The sequence below is a fragment of the Odocoileus virginianus genome, chromosome 22 (assembly GCF_023699985.2).
Source record: "Odocoileus virginianus isolate 20LAN1187 ecotype Illinois chromosome 22, Ovbor_1.2, whole genome shotgun sequence".
NCBI classification, from domain to species: Eukaryota; Metazoa; Chordata; class Mammalia; order Artiodactyla; family Cervidae; genus Odocoileus; species Odocoileus virginianus.
The window spans coordinates 13,224,308-13,246,606 of NC_069695.1; the positions used below are offsets into that span (position 1 = coordinate 13,224,308).

Here is a 22,299-nt window from a genome sequence, read left to right on the forward strand (position 1 = left end):
ACAGTAGACAACATAGATGACCAAAGTTCCTGTGGACACACATCAAACTCACTGATTATCTTCCCCACCTCAATCTATCCCCTCCATAGACCCCTAATCAGTACAATTCCTTGCATTTAGACCCCAGGAGTTTAAGACATCAATGAGCATACCTAAATATGGCTCTCCCTAGTGCCATCTTGGGAATAGAACAAAAAAACAAGATTGAGCCTCTATCTTCAAGTCACATGAATTCTGTCTGAGAGTCAATATCACATGCAGGAAATAGGTAATAACATAAATTAATCACAATTAAATAATAACCTACATGGTACAAACTATATGGAGTTCAGAAACATGTCAGATTTGAGAGAATGTGCCTGGAGCAGTGGGAGGCAAAGGGGAACATTACCACAACATTACCATGCTCTGTAGATCACATCAAGGTGGTACTTTTATCCCGAATATAACAGAAAGCCATTAAAAGGATCCTAGCCAGGGGGTGACACAATTTTAGGATCACTCTGATCGTTGGAGGAAGAACTGACTGAAAGGAGGTAAAACCAAAATGGGGAATGGTTAAGAGGCTATTGAAATGGTTCAAGTGGTAGATTATGGTGGCTTGTACCCAGATAAAGGCTGTAGAAATATTTATTATTAAAGACCCATTATATAAATAGAACCTGTAAGATTTGCTGATGCCTTCCTTGAGCAGGAATTAGCAGGAAGAAGGAGCTAAGGATGACTCTCAGAATTCTGATTTTCACATTCCCAGATGGAAGAAGACTGGAAAAGCTATAAGTTTTAGAGAGGAAGGTTAAGAGTTAGGGGTTGAACAAGTTAACATGCCGATACTTGATTCTCCACTGGATTTGTCAAGTAGTCAATTGATTTATCATTCTCTCTGTGTTCCATATTCTAGGATATCACATGGGTTTGAGGCTCAGCAAAGAAGTCCAGTCTAGAGTCAGTTTAGGGGAGCTGCTGGCATACGGATGGCATTGGAAGTCACGAAAATGTATAAGACCATCTAGGGCAGTGGTTTTCAAACCTGGAGTCTGAATTTAAGATGCAAGTTTCAAAACCCTCATCCTAGAGAGCTTCTGATTCTGTAATTCTCAGTGAGGTCCAGAAATCTGCATTATTAAAAGCCATCTGCAAATGTTTTGATGCAGGGGGTTCAGGCTCAGGTTGGAAGGGCTTAAGCACAATCTAGAGGTGACAAAATGGAAACAGCTAGTGTAGCCAATCCTTTCCAGAAGTTGGAAAGAAACTGGAAAAGTTGGAGAGACACTGCTAGATAGAGGGAGTGTAAGGCCAAAGGGTTACCTTTTATTGTGTATTATTAGCTTCTTTTTAAAGGTGGGAAACAGTAGAGTGGTGGTTCATAATCTTTGCTACACTGCAATCTAGATTGAGATCACAATTGAGGTTTTTAAAACTATCAATGCACAGGATACACCAAAACCAGTAAATCAGAATCTCTGCAGTTGGAGCTTAAATATCAGTATTTTTCAACTAAAAAAAAAAAAAAAAAAAAGTTTGTCATCATTTTCCCCTTGAAGTACTGTTATATCTCGGTGCCTGGCATATAATACAGCTTCAATTCACGTTTTTTTGTTGTGGAAAATAGTGTTGAGCCAGTTAGCCAAAGACACAGACAATAGGAAACACTATGTATTGTAAAATTCATGTAATCTTTGTGTGAAAGGATTATAGTCCAATTACCTTACTTTCTACTGCGGGAACGTAAGCCTGAGAGGAGAATTAAATTCCTAACGTCTCTCAGCCTTCGTAGTAGTGAATCAGGACCAGAACCCCGTATTCCAACTCCCAGGCCAGTGTTATCCTGCGTTTCAACAATTTCATTTTGACCATACCCTAAATCCGCTCACTCATCAAGACTCAGCCTGCCCGATAATAACACCTGCCCCTCAACACCTCATCTCCTCAGTCACAAACTCTGTCGTCTCTTTCATCAAACAGCAGTCGAGCCCAAACCCGACTCTTTCCCGCAACCCCGCTTCAACCCTAGTCCCCAGACTTTGCGCTTGCGCCACAAAAGCAGCGGACTCTGTCGCCATAGCAACTGGACACAGGAATCTGCCCGCAACAAGAGGAAAGGAGTTTCTGATAGTATATGCTTTCCTTACCGCTTCCCGAGCCTGATGGGTGAATCTGAGGGTCTGGTAAGATAGCTCCATCAGGACGCTGCGTTAGGAACCGAGAGAAGGAAGAAAAGAAGCCAGTTACTAGGCCGACCAGTACGGCCACCGAGGCCGTTCAGGGAAACCTGACGCTTAACCAGCCCGCCCCCTTCACGATTGGCCAGAGCCTAGACATGCTGGCCAATCACTGGACAAAGGTGGATTCTTTCCTCATGCCAATCAACGTTAAAATAATCCGGAGTTTTTGCACCGCACTGGCCAATCGAGAGACACAAAGGGGATGATTGGCAGTTCAGTTCAGTTCAGTCGCTCAGTCGTGTCCGACTCTTTCCGACCCAGTGGACTGAAGTACGCCAGACCTCCCTGTCTTCACCAACTCCCGGAGATTACTCAAACTCATATCCGTTGAGTCGGTGATGCCATCCAGCCATCTCATCCTCTTTCATCCCCTTCTCCTGCCTTCAATCTTTCCCAGCATCAGGGTTTTTTCCAATGAGTGGGTTCTTCGCATCTGGTGGCCAAAGTATTGGAGCTTCAGCATCAGTCCTTCCAATGAATATTCAAGACTGATTGCCTTTAAAATTGACTGGTTGGATCTCCTTGCAGTCCAAGGGACTCTCAAGAGTCTTCAACACCACAGTTAAAAAGCATCACTATTTCGGCCCTCAGCTTTCTTTATAGTCCAACTCTCACATCCATACATGACTACTGGAAAAACCATAGCTTTGACCAGTCGGAACTTTGTTGGTAAAATAATGTCTCTGTTTTTTAATATGCTGTCTAGGTTGGTCATAGATTTTCTTCCAAGGAGCAAACGTCTTTTAATTTCATGGCTGCAGTCACCATCTGCAGTGATTTTGGAGCCCAAGAAAATAGTCTGCCACTCTTTCCACTGTTTCTCCATATATTTGCCATGAATTGATGGGACTGGATGCCATGATCTTAGTTTTCAGAATGTTGAGTTTTAAGCCAACTTAAAGCTTGTGTTTCATCCAGCCCGGCGTTTCACATGACGTACTCTGCATATAAGTTAAATAAGCACGGTAACAATATACAGCCTTGACGTACTCCTTTCCCGATTTGGAACCAGTCTGTTGTTCCATGTTCAGTTCTAACTGTTGCTTCTTGACCTACACACAGATTTCTCAGGAGGCAGGTCAGGTGGTCTGGTATTCCACATCTCTTTCAGAATTTTCCACAGCTTGTTATGCTCCACACAGTCAAAAGCTTTGGCGTGGTCAATAAAGCAGAGGTAGATGTTTTTCTGGAACTCTCTTGCTTTTTTGATGATCCAAAGGATGTTGGCAATTTGATCTCTGGTTCCTCTGCCTTTTCTAAATCCAGCTTGAACATCTGGAAGTTCACTGTTCACATACTGTTGAAGCCTGGCTTGAAGAATTTTGAGCATTACTTTACTGGCATGTGAGATGAGTGCAATTGTGCTGTAGTTTGAGCATTCTTTGGCATGGCCTTTCTTTGGGATTGGAATGAAAACTGACCTTTTCCAGTCCTGTGGCCACTGCTGAGTTTTCCAAATTTGCTGGTGTATTGAGTGCAGCACTTTCTCAGCATCATCTTTTAGGATTTGAAATAGCTCAACTGCAAATCCATCACCTCCACTAACTTTGTTCATAGTGATGCTTCCTAAGGCCCACTTGACTTCGCATTCCAGGATGTCTGGCTCTAGGTGAGTGATCACACCATTGAAAGAGTTAATTTCTAGACAGGTTGAAAAGAAGGGGGGGGGGGGGGTGGTTCTCTGATGAGAGAGGGGTTTGGAATTCTCAAGGAGGAGGAAAGGACAATTTTTTTTTTCCCTATATAGCTTAGTCTTAGTCACATAAAACGCTTTTTTCTTTAAGCCCTGATGATTACAGGAACTGATGATTGCACAACAGCCCTAATTTAAACTCTGTACTAGGGATTACACAACGATATATCCTGCTTGAGGACAGTTTCTCCTACCTGAAAACCTTCTGACTCATCCTAATATTTTAGAATGTAAATTATGGGAGTTGGTCTAGTAGGATCTTTCTGTTCTTAAATTCTAATTCTGTTATCCTAAAATGTAAACTGTGGGAGTGGATCTGGTAAAATGTTCACTAACTTGAGACATTCTTTTGATTTATTGTAATAACTAATTAAAAAGTATATAATTCCCTTGCTGAAGCCTAGTGAGTAGGGCACTCTCCGCCCCCTTCTGAGGTCTGTATCAGAAGTTTTCTCTGTCCCTTTTCACTGTAATAAAAATTTTGCCACGCAAGAGCCCTGAGCAGTCATGCTGGTCTCTGGTCCCGAAACTAAATCTTCAGAGATCACGAATCTGACACATTTCACCATAAACTATCACCATCATAGTTATCTGGGTCTGGAAGATCTTTTTTTGTATAGTTCTTCTGTGTATTCTTGCCACTGCTTCTGAATATCTTCTGCTTCTGTTAGGCCCATAACATTTCTGTCCTTTATTGTGCTCATCTTTCAGTGAAATGTTCCCTTCATATCTCTAATTTTCTTAATGAGATCTCTAGTCTTTCCCATTCTATTGTTTTCCTCTGTTTCTTTGCACTGACCCCTGAGGAAGGCTTTCTTATCTCTCCTTGCTATTCTTTGGAACTCTGCATTCAAATGGGTATATCTTCCTTTTTCTCCTTTGCTTTTTGCTTCTCTTCACAGCTATTTGTAAGGCCTCCTCAGAAAATCATTTTGCTTTTTTGCATTTCTTTTTCTTGGGGATGGTCTTGATCCCTGTCTCCTGTACAGTGTCATGAACCTCCATCCATAGTTCATCAGACACTCTGTCTATAAGATCTAGTCCCTTAAATCTATTTGTCCCTTCCACTGTATAATTTTAAGGGACTTGATTTAGGTCATATCTGAATGGTCTAGTGGTTTTCCCTACTTTTTTCAATTTAAATCTGAATTTGGCAATAAGGAGTTCATGATTGGAGCCACAGTCAGTTCCCGGTCTTGTTTTTGCTGACTGTATAGAGCTTCTCCATCTTTGACTGCAAAGAGTATAATCAATCTGATTTTGGTGTTGACCATCTGGTGATGTCCATGTGTAGAGTCTTCTCTTGTGTTGTTGGAAGAGAGTGTTTGCTATGACCAGTGTGTTCCTTTGGCAAAACTCTATTAGCCTTTGACCTGCTTCATTCTGCACTCCAGGGTCAAATTTGCCTGTTACTCCAGGTGTTTCTTGACTTCCCACTTTTGCATTTCAGTCCCCTGTAATGAAGACAACATCTTTTTTGGGTGTTAGTTCTAGAATCTCTTGTAGGCCTTCATAGAACCGTTCAACTTCAGCTTCTTCAGCATTACTGGTCAGGGCTTAGACTTGGATTACTGTGATATTGAATGGTTTTCCTTGAAAACAAACAGACATCATTCTGTCGTTTTTGAGACTTCATCCAAGTACTGCATTTCGGACTCTTTTGTTGACTATGAGGGCTACTCCATTTCTTCTAAGGGATTCTTGTCCACAGTACTAGATATAATGGTCATCTGAGTTAAATTCATCCATTCCAGTCCATTTTAGTTCACTGATTCCTAAAATGTCTACGTTCATTCTTGCCATCTCCTGTTTGACCGCTGCCAATTTGCCTTGATTCATGGACCTAACATTCCAGGTTCCATGCAATATTGCACTTTACAGCATTGGACATTCTTTCTATCACCCGTCACATCCACAACTGGGTGGTGTTTTTGTTTTGGCTCTGTCTGTTCATTCTTTCTGGAGTTATTTCCCTACTCTTTACCAGTAGCATATTGGGCACCTACCGATCTGGGGGAGTTCATCTTTCAGTGTCATACCTTTTTCCCTTTTCATACTGTTCATGGGGTTCTCAAGGCAAGAATACTGAAGTGGTTTGCCATTCCCTTCTCCAGTGGACCACGTTTTGTCAGAACTGTCTGCCATGACCCATCCGTCTTGGGTGGCCCTACACAGCATGGCTCATAGTTTCATTGAGCCAGACAAGACTGTGGTCCATGTGATCAGTTTGATTAGTTTTCTGTGATTATGGTTTTCATTCTGTCTGCCCTCTGATGGATAAGGATGAGAGGCTTATGGAAGCTTCCTGTTGGGAGAGACTGACTGAGGGGGGAAACTGGGTCTTGTTCTGATCAGTTCAATTCAGTTCAGTCGCTCAGTCATGTCCAGCTCTTTGTGACCCCATGGACTGCAGCACACCAGGCCTCCCTGTCCATCACCAACTCCCAGAGTTTACTCAAACTCATGTCCATTCAGTCGGTTATGTCAATCAACCATCTCATCCTCTGTCATCCCCTTCTGCTCCTGCCTTCAATCTTTCCCAGCATCAGGGTCTTTTCAAATGAGTCAGTTCTTCATCAGGTGGCCAAACTTCTGATGGGCAGGGCCATGTTCAGTAAATCTTTAATCCAATTTTCTGTTGATGGGTGGGGCTGTGTTCTCTCATTTTGCTTGACCTGAGGCCAAACTATGTTGGAGGTAATGAAGATAAGGGTCCTTCAAAGGTGCTATGCATGCACTGCTGCACTCAGGGCCCCTGACCCTGCAGCAGGCCATCGCCAACCCACGCCTCCTCTGGAGACTCCTGGACACTCACAGACTAGTCTGGGTCAGTCTCTTGTGGGGTCACTGCTCCTTTCTCCTGGGTTTTGATGCACACAAGTTTCTGTTTGTGCCCTCCAAGAGTCTGTTTCCCCAGTCCTGTGTAAGTTCTGGAGGTTCTATGGTGGGTTTAGTGGTGATCTCCTCCAAGAGGGCCTATGCAATACCCAGGTCTGCTGCACCCAGAGCCCCTGCCTCTGTGGCAGGCCACTGCTGACCCATACCTCTGCAGGAGACACTCAGACACAGTTCTGGCTCAGTCTCTGTGGGTTGGGTATGCATTTTGTGCCTTTTCCAGGTCTGATCAGCTCAGGCGACCAGGTGCTTGGTGAGTGCACTGTCTCTGGTGGACCGTGCATCTTAATCACCTCCCCTTCCTGGCCACTTGGTGTCCTGGGTGTGCTGCAAAAGCACCATCTCAGGCGTGCTGTGTGTCTCCTCTGTAGAGCTAATCTCAGGCTGCAACCCTCCAGAATCTCAGGAAGATGTGGTTAGCAGCTGGGAGCCTGCTCACAGTTTGGTAGAAGATTCCATTTCTGAGGCTGATATTGCAGCAGCCCCTTGCCTTCCGGCTCTGGCTGTCGCAAGCCTCTTAGCCTCTGGATGGGGAGGGGCCGGTCCACAGCTGGCTAGCTCTCCTTTGGTATTTGACCAATCCTTTGTTCTGTGAGTGGACTAGGTTGCATGTTAGCTTGTTAGGTTAGAATCTTTGGAGGGAAAGTTCTCTTTTCTGCAGTTGATGTTAGATGTATATTCTGTGAGTTTTTTGTTTTTTTTTTTCTTTTCCAGTTACATTGCCTTCTGAGATTCCAAAACTCCCCACAGACCCACCTGTGAGAGGGTTTCCTACTATGTGGAAACTTCTCCTCCTTCACGACTCCCTTCTCAGGACAGGTCTCCATTCCTACCTCTTTTGTCTCCCTTTTTGTCTTTTGTATTATGTCCATATTCTTTCGAAGAGAATGGGCTGCCTTTCTGGGTGCCTGGTGTCCTCTGCCAGTGTTCAGAAGTTGTTTTGTGGAAGTTGCTCAGCATTCAAATGATCTTTTGATGAATTTGTGGGGGAGCAACTGTTTCTCTTAATTCTGTCTCTAAAATTTATGCATCATAGTATTTGTCCTTGATTTCAGCAGATGTTCAGTCATTTGTGAGCCAACGCTTACATTCCCAAGACTGTATTTTGGCATCCCCTCTACTCTAGGCTCCCCCTCCCTCCCAATTCAAGGAAAAGTTTGGAGATTCCAATTTTCACTTTGAAATTGTCTGTACTTGGTCCATTTAGACTGATATAATCTACTGTGGACTTTGGTTGTCAGAGACCATTGGATTCAAGTGAAAGTGGAAAGTGGAAGTCGCTCAGTTGTGTCCGACTCTTTGCGACCCCATGGACTACAGTCCATGGAATTCTCCCGGCCAGAATACTGGAGTGGGTAGCCATTACCTTCTCCAGGGGATCTTCCCAAATCAGATCTCCCGCATTGCAGGTGGGTTCTGACTGCGTTAAATTTTCCATTCTCCTCCACTTTCCACTGCATGAGACCTACTCAATTATAAGTGGACAAACATGAACTTTACATTTTCCTCCGCTTTATTTTCTTCATGTACTAAACTACTCTTGTGTCTTCAATGTCTTTCCCTTCTGTCTCTCTTGCTATAAATCTTATTCTAAACCATCTCCTCTTTATTCTTTGGCTTTCTTCATCCATTTTCTCCCCTCAGGATACACAAATATTCAAGTCACCTCAATCTAAAAAAGTTTTCATCTTATAATTATGAAATTGAATCACCTCTCTGACCCTCTCTCCAAGTTTTCTGAAAGGACTGACTATCTTCTTCACTTTCTCACCTCCCATTCATTTCTCAAAACTTTCTGTCCCTACTCTGTTGAAACTGTTCCTGTCAGAGTTGTCAGTAACTTCCTAATGGTTGTTCCTGTTTAGTTGCTAAGTCATGTTTGACTCTTTTGGGACCCCATGGACTCTAGCCTGCCAGGCTCCTCTGTCCATGGGATTTCCCAGGCAAGAAGACTGGAGTGGGTTGCCATTTCCTTCTTCAAGAGAACTTCCCAACCCAGGGATCAAACCGTGTCTCCTGTATTTGCAGGTGGATTCTCTACCATTGAACCACCAGGGAAGCCCAACTTCCTAATTAGAAAATTTAGTTACAGATTATTTTACACTTTACTATATTTAAACTTGGCACCATTAGAAATTGTTCACCACTCTCTCATCAGTAATAATAGCTGTAATTTATTGAACATTTAAAGCAGGACACCAGGCAATGTACTATGTGATTTATGTGGTTATCTAATTTACTCCTAATACCCTGAGGAAAGTTATTAATACTCCCAATTTACAGTTGTGGAAACAGGCTCAAAGAGCTGAGTTAACTAATTTTAGGTTATCCAAGAGGATACAGTTGGGATGCACACCCAGGTCTCCTGACTGAAGCCAGTGTTTCTTTCCACTACACTCAGTTGCCGAAGGAACTCCTTGCAATGCTTGTGAACCAATCCTGAACAGTTGTTTTTGCTTGGAGGATCAGGCCTACCTCAGTTGTCTAATAAAAGCCTATTTTGCCTACTAAGAGTCAGTTCAGGAATCACTTTCTAGGACAGTTCAGTCAGTGGTGTTCGCTAGATCACCACACTTACTCCAGGCAGAGCTTAGATGGAGAGAACACTAGTTCTTGATTCCGTTGAAAGTGAAAATTAGAGTCGCTCAGTCGTATCCAACTCTTTGTGATCCCATGGACTATACAGTCATGGAATTCTCCAAGCCAGAATCTTGGAGTGAGTAGCTGTTCCCTTCTGCAGGGGATCTTCCCAACACAGGGATCGAATCCAGTTCTCCTGCATTGCAGGAGGATTCTTTACCAGCTGAGCTACCAGGGAAGCCTTGATTCCACTATTCACACTTTTACACTACACTTATCACATTGTTTTCTTGACATGATTTTCAAAAAGTTAAAAATATGATTCTCTTCGATATGAATAGACATATGTCAAAGGTCTTTGTCTAACTAACTGAGGAAGCCAATAAGATGTGAAGCTGGTTTAAAGAGCATTTTTATGAACTGGGTATTTATAGGCATTTTGAGAAAAAAAGTTAAAATAAGATTTCTAGGTTAGATACAAAAGTAGTTAATAGTCTACTGAGCAATAAAATCTTGACATTTTCTTTTTTAAGGACATAGAAATATTCCTTTAGTGTTGGTTATTTACATTTGTATTTTAACTAATTAAGATTAAAGTTAAACATTTAGTTTCTCAGTCAGGCTAGTGACATTTCAAGTATTCAATGGTCATATGTAACTAATGACAAATATATTGGACTGCATAGATATAGAATATTTCCATCATCACAAAAAGTCCTTTTGAAAAACAGTTGGGCCTCTTAAATATTGCTATGGCGTGATATTGACAAGACATGCCATATTCTCTTTTGCCTTATTTCAAAAGGTAACATAATTTTTTTCAAAAGTTTTCTCCACATGACCACTGGCTTTCAAATATTTCTGAGGGCTACATTAAGAAATACATCTTCGGTCAACTAATATTTGACAAGGAAGCCAAGAATATTCAATGAGGAAAGGATAGTCTCTTCAGTAAATGATGTTGGGAAAATGATATTCTTATACAAAAAAAATGAAATTGGATTCCTATCTTGCATCATTTGCATTCCATTTTTGCATCACGAAAACTAACTTGAGCTAAGGACTTAAGTGTAAGACCTGAAACCATAAAACTCTCAGAAGAAAACATAAAGGGAAAGCTCCTTAACATTGGTCTTGACAATGATTTTTTTTCTATATGACACCCAAAGCACAAATGACCAAAGTAAAAATTAACATATGGGATTCAGTTCAGTTCAGTTCAGTCCCTTAGTCGTGTCCGACTCCTTGTGACCCCATGAACCACAGCATGCCAGGCCTCCTTGTCCATCACCAACTCCCAAAGTTTACTCAAACTCATGCCCATTAAGTCAGTGATGCCATCCAACCATCTCATCCTCTGTCATCCTTTTCTCCTCCTGCCCTCAATCTTTCTCAGCATCAGGGTCTTTTCCAATGAGTCAGCTCTTGGCATCAGGTAGCCAAAGTATTGGAGTTTCAGCTTCAACATCAGTCATTCCAGTGAACACCCAGGACTGATCTCCTTTAGGATGGACTGGTTGGATCTCTTTGCAGTCCAAAGGACTCTCAAGAATCTTCTCCAACATCACAGTTCAAAAGCATCAATTCTTCGGCTCTCAGCTTTCTTTATAGTTCAACTCGCACATGCATACATGACTACTGGAAAAACAATAGCCTTAACGAGATGGACCTTTGTTGACACAGTAATGTCTCTGCATTTTAATGTGCTGTCTAGGTTGGTCATAGCTTTTCTTCCAAGGAGCAAGTGTCTTTAATTTCACGGCTGCCGTCACCATCTGCAGTGATTTTGGAGCCCCCAAAAATAAAGTCCGCCACCGTTTCCACTGTTTCCTCATCTATTTGCCACAAAGCAATGAGACCGGATACGTTCTTAGTTTTCTGAATGTTGAGTTTTGTTTTGTTTTTTTCACTTATTTTTATTAGTTTGAGGCTAATTACTTTACAATATTGTAGTGGTTTTTGTCATACATTGACATGAATCAGCCATGGATATACATGTATTCCCCATCCCGATCCCCCCTCCCACCTCCCTCTCCACCTGATTCCTCTGGGTCTTCCCAGTGCACCAGGCCCGAGCACTTGTCTCATGCATCCAGCCTGGGCTGGTGATCTGTTTCATCCTAGATAATATACATGTTTCAATGCTGTTCTCTAGAAACATCCCACCCTCGCCTTCTCCCACAGAGTCCAAAAGTCTGTTCTGTACATCTGTGTCTCTTTTTCTGTTTTGCATATAGGAATATCATTACCATCTTTCTAAATTCCATATATATGCGCTAGTATACTATATTGGTTTTTATCTTTCTGGCTTACTTCACTCTGTATAATGGGCTCCAGTTTCATCCATCTCATTAGAACTGATTCAAATGAATTCTTTTTAATGGCTGAGTAATATTCTATGGTGTATATGTACCACAGCTTCCTTATCCATTTGTCTGCTGATGGGCATCTAGGTTGCTTCCATGTCCTGGTTATTATAAATAGTGCTGCAATGAACATTGGGGTGAATGTTGAGTTTTAAACCAACTTTTTCAATCTCCTCTTTCACTTTCATCAAGAGCCTCTTTAGTTCTTCACTTTCTGCCGTAAGGGTGGTGTCATCTGCATATCTGAGGTTATTGATATTTCTCCTGGCAATCTTACATCAAACTAAAAAGATTTTCTACAACAAAAGAAATGATTCAACCTACAGAATGAAAGAAAATATTTGCTATCTTTCTGATAAGGGGTTAATGTACAAAAACATATAAGGAATTCATGCAATACAATAACAAAAAATACCCTAGACAATCTGATTTCAAAATTGCCAGTGGACTTGAAATAGACATTTTTCTAAAGAACATATGCAAATGGGCGATAAGTACATAGAAAGGTGCTCAACCTCATTAATCATAAAGGAAATGCAAATCAAAACCACAGTATCACATCTCACACCTATTAGCATGACTATTATTAAAAATACAAGAGGTGAGGCTGTGGAGAAAAGGCAACAGCACTCTTGGTGAGTATGTAAACTAGTATGACTACTCTGGAAAACAGTATGGGGGGTTTACAGAAAAATTAAAAATAGAACTATCATATGATATGACAATTCCATTTCTGGATACATACCCAAAGGAAATGAAATGACTTACTTGAAGAGATATCTGCACACCCATGTTCACTGCACCATTATTTACAATGGCAAAGACACAGAAACAACCTAGGCGTCCAGATGATTATAGAAACACATCTCTAAAGTGCTGAAAGAAAACAAAATGCTGTCAACTTGATTCTATATCCAGTGAAAATATCCTCCAGAAATTAAAGTGACTTTGAAAAAGTGACCCTTAGCCTCATATAGGACTTGAACCCAAACAGCAATAGATATCTCGGAGGAAGAGAGTGACACTCCGACCTCCCTTTCTTTTGCAGCTCCAGGGACTGCTAAGGCATCAGGTGACCTATCCGCACTGCTGCTGCTGCTAAGTCACTTCAGTCGTGTCTGACTCTGTGCAACCCCATAGACAGCAGCCCACCAGGCTCCCCCATCCCTGGGATTCTCCAGGCAAGAACACCGGAGTGGGTTGCCATTCCCTTCTCCAGCCCGCACTGCTAGAACCGTTTTTAAAAATATATCCATTAATTGCTTCCTAAACTGTGGTGTTGGAGAAGACTCTTGAGAGTCCCTTAGACTGTAAAGAGATCCAACCAGTACATCCTAAAGGAGATCAGTCCTGGGTGTTCATTGGAAGGACTGATGCTGAACCTGAAACTCCAATACTTGGCCACCTCATGGGAAGAGTTGACTCATTAGAAAAGGCCCTGATGCTGGGAGGGATTGGGGGCAGGAGGAGAAGGGGACAACAGAAGATGAGATGATCAGATGGCATCACTGACTCGATGGACATGAGTTTGAGTAAACTCTGGGAGTTGGTGATGGACAGGGAGGCCTGGCGTGCTGAGATTCACGGGGTCACAAAGACTGGGCAGCTGAACTGACTGACTGACTGAAACTGTTCATACCTACAGAGAAAAGAAAAACTGTCCTCTTTCTAAGGAAATTTTATTTTCCTCTCCTTTTATAAAACATTCAATAAATTTCTAATCCTTGAGTTTTGAAACATTGTTTCAGTAATCATCAAAGTATGAAAATTGTTTCATGTGTGCACATTAGTTCATGGGACTCTCACAAAGGTTGGTAGGTGCCCAATATGCTACTGGAGATCAGTGGAGAAATAACTCGAGAAAGAATGAAGAGACGGAGACAAAGCAAAAATAATACCCAGTTGTGGATGAGACTGGTGATGGAAGGAAGGTCTGATGCTGTAAAGTGCAATATTGCATAGCCACCTGGAATGTTAGGTCCATGAATCAAGGCACATTGGCAGCGGTCAAACAGGAGATGGCAAGAGTGAACATAGACATTTTAGGAATCAGCAAACTAAAATGGACTGGAATGGATGAATTTAACTCAGATGACCATTATATCTAGTACTGTGGACAAGAATCCCTTAGAAGAAATGGAGTGGCTCTCATAGTCAACAAAAGAGTCTGAAATGCAGTACTTGAATGCAGTCTCAAAAACGACAGAATGATGTCTGTTCATTTTCAAGGAAAACCATTCAATATCACAGTAATCCATGTCTAAACCCCGACCAGTAATGCTGAAGAAGCTGAAGTTGAATGGTTCTATGAAGGCCTACAAGAGATTCTAGAACACACACCCAAAAAAAGATGTTGTCTTCATTACAGGGGACTGGAATGCAAAAGTGGGAAGTCAAGAAACACCTGGAGTAACAGGCAAATTTGACCTTGGAGTACAGAATGAAGCAGGTCAAAGGCTAATAGAGTTTTGCCAAAGGAACACACTGGTCATAGCAAACACTCTCTTCCAACAACACAAGAGAAGACTCTACACATGGACATCATCAGATGGTCAACACCAAAATCAGATTGATTATACTCTTTGCAGTCAAAGATGGAGAAGCTCTATACAGTCAGCAAAAACAAGACTGGGAGCTGACTGTGGCTCCAATCATGAACTCCTTATTGCCAAATTCAGATTTAAATTGAAAAAAGTAGGGAAAACCAGTAGACCATTCAGATATGACCTAAATCAAATCCCTAACAATTATACAGTGGAAGTGACAAATAGATTTAAGGGACTAGATCTTATAGACAGAGTGTCTGATGAACTATGGATGGAGGTTCATGACACTGTACAGGAGACAGGGATCAAGACCATCCCCAAGGAAAAGAAATGCAAAAAAGCAAAATGATTTTCTGAGGAGGCCTTACAAATAGATGTGAAGAGAAGCAAAAAGCAAAGGAGAAAAAGGAAGATATACCCATTTGAATGCAGAGTTCCAAAGAATAGCAAGGAGAGATAAGAAAGCTGATCCTTAAAAAAAAAAAAAGAAAAAGAAAAAGAAAGCTGATCCTCAGCAATCAGTGCAAAGAAACAGAGGAAAACAACAGAATGGGAAAGACTAGAGATGTCTTCAAGAAAACTAGAGATACCAAGGGAATATTTCTTGCAAAGATGGTCTCAGTAAAGGACAGAAATATTTTGGACCTAACAGAAGCAGAAGATATTAAGAAGAGGTGGCAAGAATACACAGAACTGTACAAAAAAGATCTTCATGACCCAGATAATCACAATGGTTGATCATTCACCTAGAGCCAGACAGCCTGGAAGTCAAGTGGGCCTTAGGAAGCATCACTGCAAACAAATCTAGTGGAGGTGATGGAATTCCAGTTGAGCTATTTCAAGTCCTAAAAGATGATGCTGAGAAAGTGCTGCACTCAATACACCAGCAAATTTGGAAAACTCAGCAGTGGCCACAGGACTAGAAAAGGTCAGTTTTCATTCCAATCCCAAAGAAAGGCAGTGCCAAAGAATGCTCAAACTACAGCACAATTGCACTCATCTCACATGCTAGCAAAGTAATGCTCAAAATTCTCCAAGTCAGGCTTCAACAGTATGTGAACCGTGAACTTTCAGTTGTTCAAGCTTGTTTTAGAAAAGGCAGAGGAACCAGAGATCAAATTGCCAACATCCGATGGATTATCGAAAAAGCAAGAGAGTTCCAGAAAAACAACTATTTCTGCTTTATTGACTATGCCAAAGCCTTTGACTGTGTGGATCACAATAAACTATGGAAAATTCTGAAAGAGATGGGCATACCAGACCACCTGACCTGCCTCTTGAGAAACCTATATGCAGGTCAGGAAGCAACAGTTAGAACTGGGCATGGAACAACACACTGGTTCCAAATAGCAACAGGAGTACTTCAAGGCTATATATTGTCACCCTGCTTACTTAACTTATATGCAGAGCACATCATGAGAAACGCTGGGCTAGAGGAAGCACAAGTTGGAATCAAGATTGCCGGGAGAAATAACTTCAGAAATAACTTCAGATATGCAGATGACACCAACCTTATGGCAGAAAGTGAAGAAGAACTAAAGAAACTCTTGATGAATGTGAAAGAGGAGAGTGAAAAAGTTGGCTAAAAGGTCAACATTCAGTGAACCAAGATCATGGCATCCGGTCCCATCACTTCATGGCAAATAGATGGGGAAACAGAGGAAACAGTGGCAGACTTTATTTTTTGAAGCTCCAAAATCACTGCAGATGGTGACTGCAGCCATGAAATTAAAAGACGCTGTTTCCTTGGAAGAAAAGTTATGACCAACCTAGACAGCATATTAAAAAGCAGAGACAATAGCATTGAAACAAGTATACTATCAAGTGTGAAACAGATCACCAGCCCAGGTTGGATGCATGAGACAAGTGCTCAGGGCTGGTGCACTGGGAAAACCCAGAGGGATGGGATGGGGAGGCAGGGGGGAGGGGGGATCAGGATGGGGAACACATGTAAATCCATGGCTGATTCATGTCAATGTATGGCAAAAACCACTACAATATTGTAAAGTAATTAGCCTCCAACTAATAAAAATAAATGAAAATAAATAAATGAATAAAATCCTGAAGTGAAAGGAGCTAAAAAAAAATTTAAAAAAAAAGCAGAGACATTACTTTGCCAACAAAGGTCCATCTAATCAAGGCTATGGTTTTTCCAGTAGTCATGTGTGGATGTGAGATTTGGGTTGTAAAGAAAGCTGAATGCTGAAGGATTGATGCTTTCGAACTGTGGTGTTAGAGAAGGCTCTTGAGAGTCCCTTGGACTGCAAAGAGATCCAACCAGTCCATCCTAAAGGAGATCAGTCCTGGGTTTTCACTGGAATGACTGATGCTGAAGCTGAAACTCCAATACTTTGGCTACCTGATGCCAAGAGCTGACTCATTGGAAAAGACCCTGATGCTGGGAAAGATTGAAGGCAGGAGAAGGGGATGACAGAGGATGAGATGGTTGGATGGCATCACCAACTGGATGGGCATGAGTTTGAGTAAACTGTGGGAGTTGGTGATGGACAGGGAAGCCTGGCATGCTGCAGTCCATGGGGTCGCAAACAGTCGGACATGACTGAGCAACTGAACTGAACTGAACTGTGCACATTAGTGACGTTTCCAAGTTTTGTCCTTTGATGTATACAAAACAGAATCAAAGCTTACGGCTTATTTCTCAAGGGATATTATTTCTTTAAATTCATATTATTTCTAAAATATTGAAAACAGTCCAACTTCAGTTGGAGAAAAGTATACCATTTGTTCTTTCTCTTACAGCTTAAGATGTTCTATAGGGCGAATTATGAGTGTATTTTATTCATAAACCTTTTTTTTTAAATTGACTATGTTCTTCAAAGTGTGTGTGAATCCAACAAGGCCTCTCCCCTTCTCTCCACTAGCCCCTCCCCACACAAACCCCTTGGAACCTGTATTCACAACCTCACTTACATCAAACTGCCTTCCACAGAGCTTCTAACTGGGCAGGCAAGGATGCAGGAGAGTTATCAAGAATGACAAGAAAGATGCCTGCCTAACAGATAACTCATCTCTAAATATATTTTGTTAAAACTCCATTTTTTTCTTTCAGCAAGGGTTTATTGGGGCCCATGCTGCAGGAGGGGGAGCAAGAACAAGTAACAGGTTCCCTTGCTTGATATCTCCCTGAGGCAGGTCAAGCTTGTTCCTTATATGGGGTGAGGGTAGCTGTGTGCCCAGGGTTCTGGCTGGGCGGGTGGCTTAGGTGGTTTGCCCACCCCTCTGGTGGTCCTGAGTTCAGGGGGGCATGCTTAGTACCATGCTTTTGTTCCCAACACCCTATTTTTCTTCCAGGCTCTTCGAAAGTGGCAGTTGGGTTTTTTGGTCTCTTTCCATCTTTTGTCCAGCATTTGCTCCAACTGTCTATGCATGCATTGATTTTTAGTCCTATACAGTTTCTTTTTGTTGCTCACATGGTGTTATTTTTAGTCCTATATAGTTTCTTTGTATTTTGTTGCTGGAGGAGATGTGTGTCCAGGTGCAAGCAGCACTGCAGCAAACATCCCAGACCCTCGCCTGTCCCATTCCCCTCTGAGAGACTCCACACCCTTAGTTTTAAGGGGTAAGGGGCCAAAGGCTGTTCTGAAACTTTTTCCTGTTGGACAGGGGCCACAGACTGTAGCCTATCCTAGAGGGGTAGAAGTCCTTCGCTGACTGAATTGTCCCTACTGAATTATGGGGACCTGGGCCACTCTCCGTTGGAATGGGCTGAATTCCTTGAGCCATCATGAGTCTTACTTCAAAATATTGGGGTCTAAAAAACACAAACTTAACCAAAAGGTTAAGCTAACAAGGGCTAAAAAGGAGGTAAACTACAATAACCATGAAAAGGTCTAAAAGAGAAGGAACCAGGTGAACTTTGGGAGGCCTTCTTTGGCTGTTGGCCAGACCGGGAGTGATATTGCCCCTGCCAAGAAGCCATTCTGCTTGGGTGTACATTTTTATTAATCTCCAGGTTAAAGTTTACCATGTTTCTATAATTTTAGAATAGAAGATTTCAACCTGCTGGTCCCAGGTCTCCTTCTTGGACCAAAAGGTATTAGATACAGGTTTACAACAGTAAAGAAGACAAAGGAACCCTAGATGAAATATAGCATCAATCAGTATGACTGGAAAGAAAAGGGTTATAAGAAAGTGAAAACCTCCTGTTAGAAAATCTTTTATACCTTGTAGGATCCAAGAGAACAAACTAGAGTCAATTTTCAATTTCCCCACCCATATTGCATAGCAAGGATTGGTTGTTCATTGTTTGCTAAAGTCAAGTGGCCTGTTGTCGAATTTTCTCAATATCGGGTTCTCCCTGGTATGGGCATCAGGGCTACTTTCTTTGCCTCCCAATCTGCCCTGTTGTTCCTGTGGGTAATTTTAGAATTACCTTTTGGTGCCCATGGCAGTGAATGACTGCTACTAGTTTCGGGTTTTGAGTCACTTCTATGAGATGTGAAATCTCAGCCCCATATATTTTTTTTTAACTTATTTGAATTGGAGGGTAGTTGCTTTACAATATTGTGTTGGTTTCTGCCATACAACAACGTGAATCCACCATAAGTGTATATATGTCCCCACATTTTTTAACTTCCCCCCACCCCCCACCCCACTTCATCCCACCCTTCTAGGCTGCCACAGAGCACCAGGTTGAACTCCCTGTGTTATAGAAGAACTTCTCATTAGCTATCTATTTTTATATATGGTAATGTATATATTTCAGTGCTACTCTCTTACTTTCTCAGTTCATCCCATTCTCTTCTTCCCCTGCTGTGTCCAAAGTCTGTTCTCTACGTCTGGGTCTCTATTCCTTCCCTCCAAATAGGTTCATCAGTACCATTTTTCTAGACTTCATATATACGTGTGTGTTAATATACAAAATCTGTTTTTCTCTTTCTAACTTCACTCTGTATAATAGGCTCTAGGCTCATCCACCTTACTAGAACTGACTCAAACGTGTCCCTTTTATGGTTGAGTAATATGTATATACATAGCACAACTTCTTTATCCATTCATCTATCAATGGACACCTAGGTTGCTTCCATGTCCAAACTATTGTAAATAGTTCAGCCCCATGTTTAACAGGGGAATTTTTCACATTTAAATTTTTTGCATTTAAGGATTGGGCTGTATAGGGACCCCTGCCTCATTTACTACTCTATGTCTTATACCATTCAACATTCCCCGTTTGGCCTAATATAATAATTGGCAGAATAGTGGTATTGCGTGGAAACTGACCGGGCACTAAGAGGCCATGTTTTAAAAATTTATCTTTGAGGAATTGCAAACCTATTTTTGCTTCCAGCTTTATGGGGTACTGTCTCTTGTTAGGATAAGCAACTTCTGGCTTAAGGCTAATTTTTACAGGTTGGACATTTATAGCCTTCTCAAGGATTCCTTTGTCCCAAACTGCAGGGTTTGCTGCGTGTAGAATATGGCAGGGAATAGGCGCTTGTTCCTCCAACTGATTTGTTTTTGTCAGAGTCAAGAAAAGAGGCTGCTCAGGGTCTCCTAATCACAGTATGTCTCCAAGGGAGCTCAGAGGGCCTCTTCCCAGTAGTGGGGTAGAACACTCAGGCACACCCGAAAAGGCATGTGAGACTAAATGCTATTCAAGTTGGCAAATGAGAGGCCCAGTGAAGCAACTGATGTGTATGGACAGTCCATCAACACCAGTCACAGTTCAGCTTTTGGAGGAAATGGGCCCAGGGTGAGAGATCAGGATAGAGTTAAATGGCTCCTGTATCAGTTTAAAAGTTGATTTTTCTTTCCTGCCACGTCAAGGATCACCCAGGGCTCCTCAATAGAGATAGAAATCTCATTGCGGGGAGAGCTGCCAGAATCCCCAGGCTGCCCCAGTCATCCAGTGTGGCCATCTCCAGAGTGGGAGCTGTCCCCTCCCCTTCAGGACTGAGGGCAGTCCCACTTCCAATGGTGGTTTGTTTGCAGGCTGGACATGGACCAGGGGGTTGCTTTTGACATTCTCAGGCCCAGTGAGTGGTTGACTTACATTTGCAGCATTCCCCCTTGCTGGTTTTACCTCCAGGCAGTTGGCTCAACTTCCTCGGGATCCCTTGGGTTGTCCTGAGGTTGCAAGGCATGGCTGACAGCTGTGGCCTCAGTTTAGCCTGAGCCCTAGGTTGCCTGTTTTCATGTCAGTTTCTCTCTTCCTCCTCAGCTTGATCTCAGTTATTAAGTATCCCAAAGGCCACCTCTAGGAGTTGGGGGATCAGGCTTTGTGGCCCAATTGTGCCTCTACTGGGGAGGACTGACAGAGAAAATGTTGTCCCAGTAGGGACTGGCCCTCGGGAATGGAAGGTTCAGTGTTAGTAAATGTTCTAAAAACCCTCACAAGCTGTCCCTCAAAGAGGGCAGGATTTTCTTTTTCTTCTTGGATCACTCCTTTAATCTTTTCATAAAGCCAGTTAACTGGCTTTTTTATATACTTCCTCACCCCTTCTACTCCACGTTGGATCATGTGCTACCTGGCTTCTGTTCCCTCCTGGGAATTATAACTCCAGCAGGGCTCCTGATTTGGGAGAGGCAGTCATATCTCCACCCATAACAAGACATTCAGGTTGGTCCCTGGCAAGGTAGTCAGTACACCCCCTCAGTTCAGTTCAGTTGAGTTGCTCAGTCGTGTCCAACTATTTGTGACCCCATGGACTGCAGCACACCAGGACTCCCTGTCCATCACCAACTGCCGGAGTTTACTCAAACTCATGTCCATTGAATTGGTGATGCCATCCAACCATCTCATCCTCTGTCATCCCCTTCTTCTCCTGCCTTCAATTTTTCCCAGCATCAGGGTCTTTTCAAATGAGTCAGCTCTCTGCATCAGGTGACCAAAGTATTGGAGTTTCAGCTTTAACATCAGTCCTTCCAATGAATATTCAGGACTGATTTCCTTTAGGATAGACTGGTTGGATCTCCCTGCAGTCCAAGGGACTCTCAAGAGCCTTCTCCAACACCACAGTTCGAAAGCATCAATCCATCAGTGCTCAGCTTTCTTTATAGTTCAATTCTCACATCCATACATGACTACTGGAAAAACCATAGCCTTGACTGGACGGAACTTTGTTTGCAAAGTAATGTCTCTGCTTTTTAATATGCCATCTAGATTGGTCATAACTTTTCTTCCAAGGAGTACGTGTCTTTTAATTTCATGGCTGCAGTCACCATCTGCAGTGATTTTGGAGCCCAAAAAATCAGAGTACCCCTTTCCTCCTGCCCAAATTCTCTGCTTTTCCTCAGGGGTACACAAATACATAGGACTATTTGGATATCCCTCCAAGTTAAATGAAAGGTCAGAGTCAGGGTCTGAAACCCTTCAACCAACTTATTGCGTTCTTAAGAAAACCATCTCAGTCTCTGTTTGTGGTGGTGTAGTCACTAAATCGCGTTCGACTCTTGCAATCCAATGGACTATAACCTGCCAAGCTCCTCTGTCCATGGGATCCTCCAGGCAAGAATACTGGAGCGGGTTGTCATTTCCTTCTCCAAAGAATCTTCCCGACCCAGGAATCGAACCCTGGTCTTCTGAATTGCAGGCAGATTCTTTACCTACTGAACTATGAGGGAAGCCCTCTGTTTGCATTGGTCTAAGTTGGTTAAAGAGAAGAGCACATGTTCTCTGATTGTCCCTTCACCATTTGCCTCTTCCCTAAAGGGGGCATACTTTTCCTGATCTTAGGTGATAGCAATTTCCACTGCAGGTTACCCCAGAGGGATTAGTCTCTCCTTCCTAGGGTAATGGGATATAAATGAACATAGGGAGGTGGAGTGTGGGATTGGTCAGAGGTATCTGGTAGGTGCCTCTGAGGAAGTAGGGGGCTCTGGAGAAGAAGGGGAAATTTGGTTTCACCCTGAGAATTGAAGAAGGTTAAAAGAGAATCATCTAAAATGTCGGGAGTGTTTTCTGATTGCCCAGGCCACATGGAGCAGGGATTTGGTAAAGGACCATGGAGACTTGACCATAGGGAACTTCAGTC

At 42.4% G+C, this 22,299-nt stretch overlaps 1 protein-coding gene across 5 annotated transcripts in view; it reads right to left on the bottom strand.

Annotated features, from left to right (window-relative positions):
* KATNAL2 (katanin catalytic subunit A1 like 2) overlaps positions 1-22,299 on the bottom strand; it is a 135,552-nt gene that overhangs the window by 98,824 nt on the left and 14,429 nt on the right. For 3 of the 5 annotated variants that reach the window (XM_070452615.1, XM_070452614.1, XM_070452612.1), the window contains exon 1: positions 2,133-2,306. The exons of 1 other annotated variant lie outside the window; for it this stretch is intronic. Coding sequence is in view for 2 of the 4 variants with exons in the window: in XM_070452612.1 (XP_070308713.1) it covers positions 2,133-2,183 (51 nt within the window). In the remaining 2 variants the exon portion in view is untranslated. Of the gene's footprint in view, positions 1-2,132; positions 2,307-12,527; positions 12,636-22,299 lie in introns of those variants that run through there. One more of the 5 variants, XM_070452611.1, reaches the window with a different exon arrangement.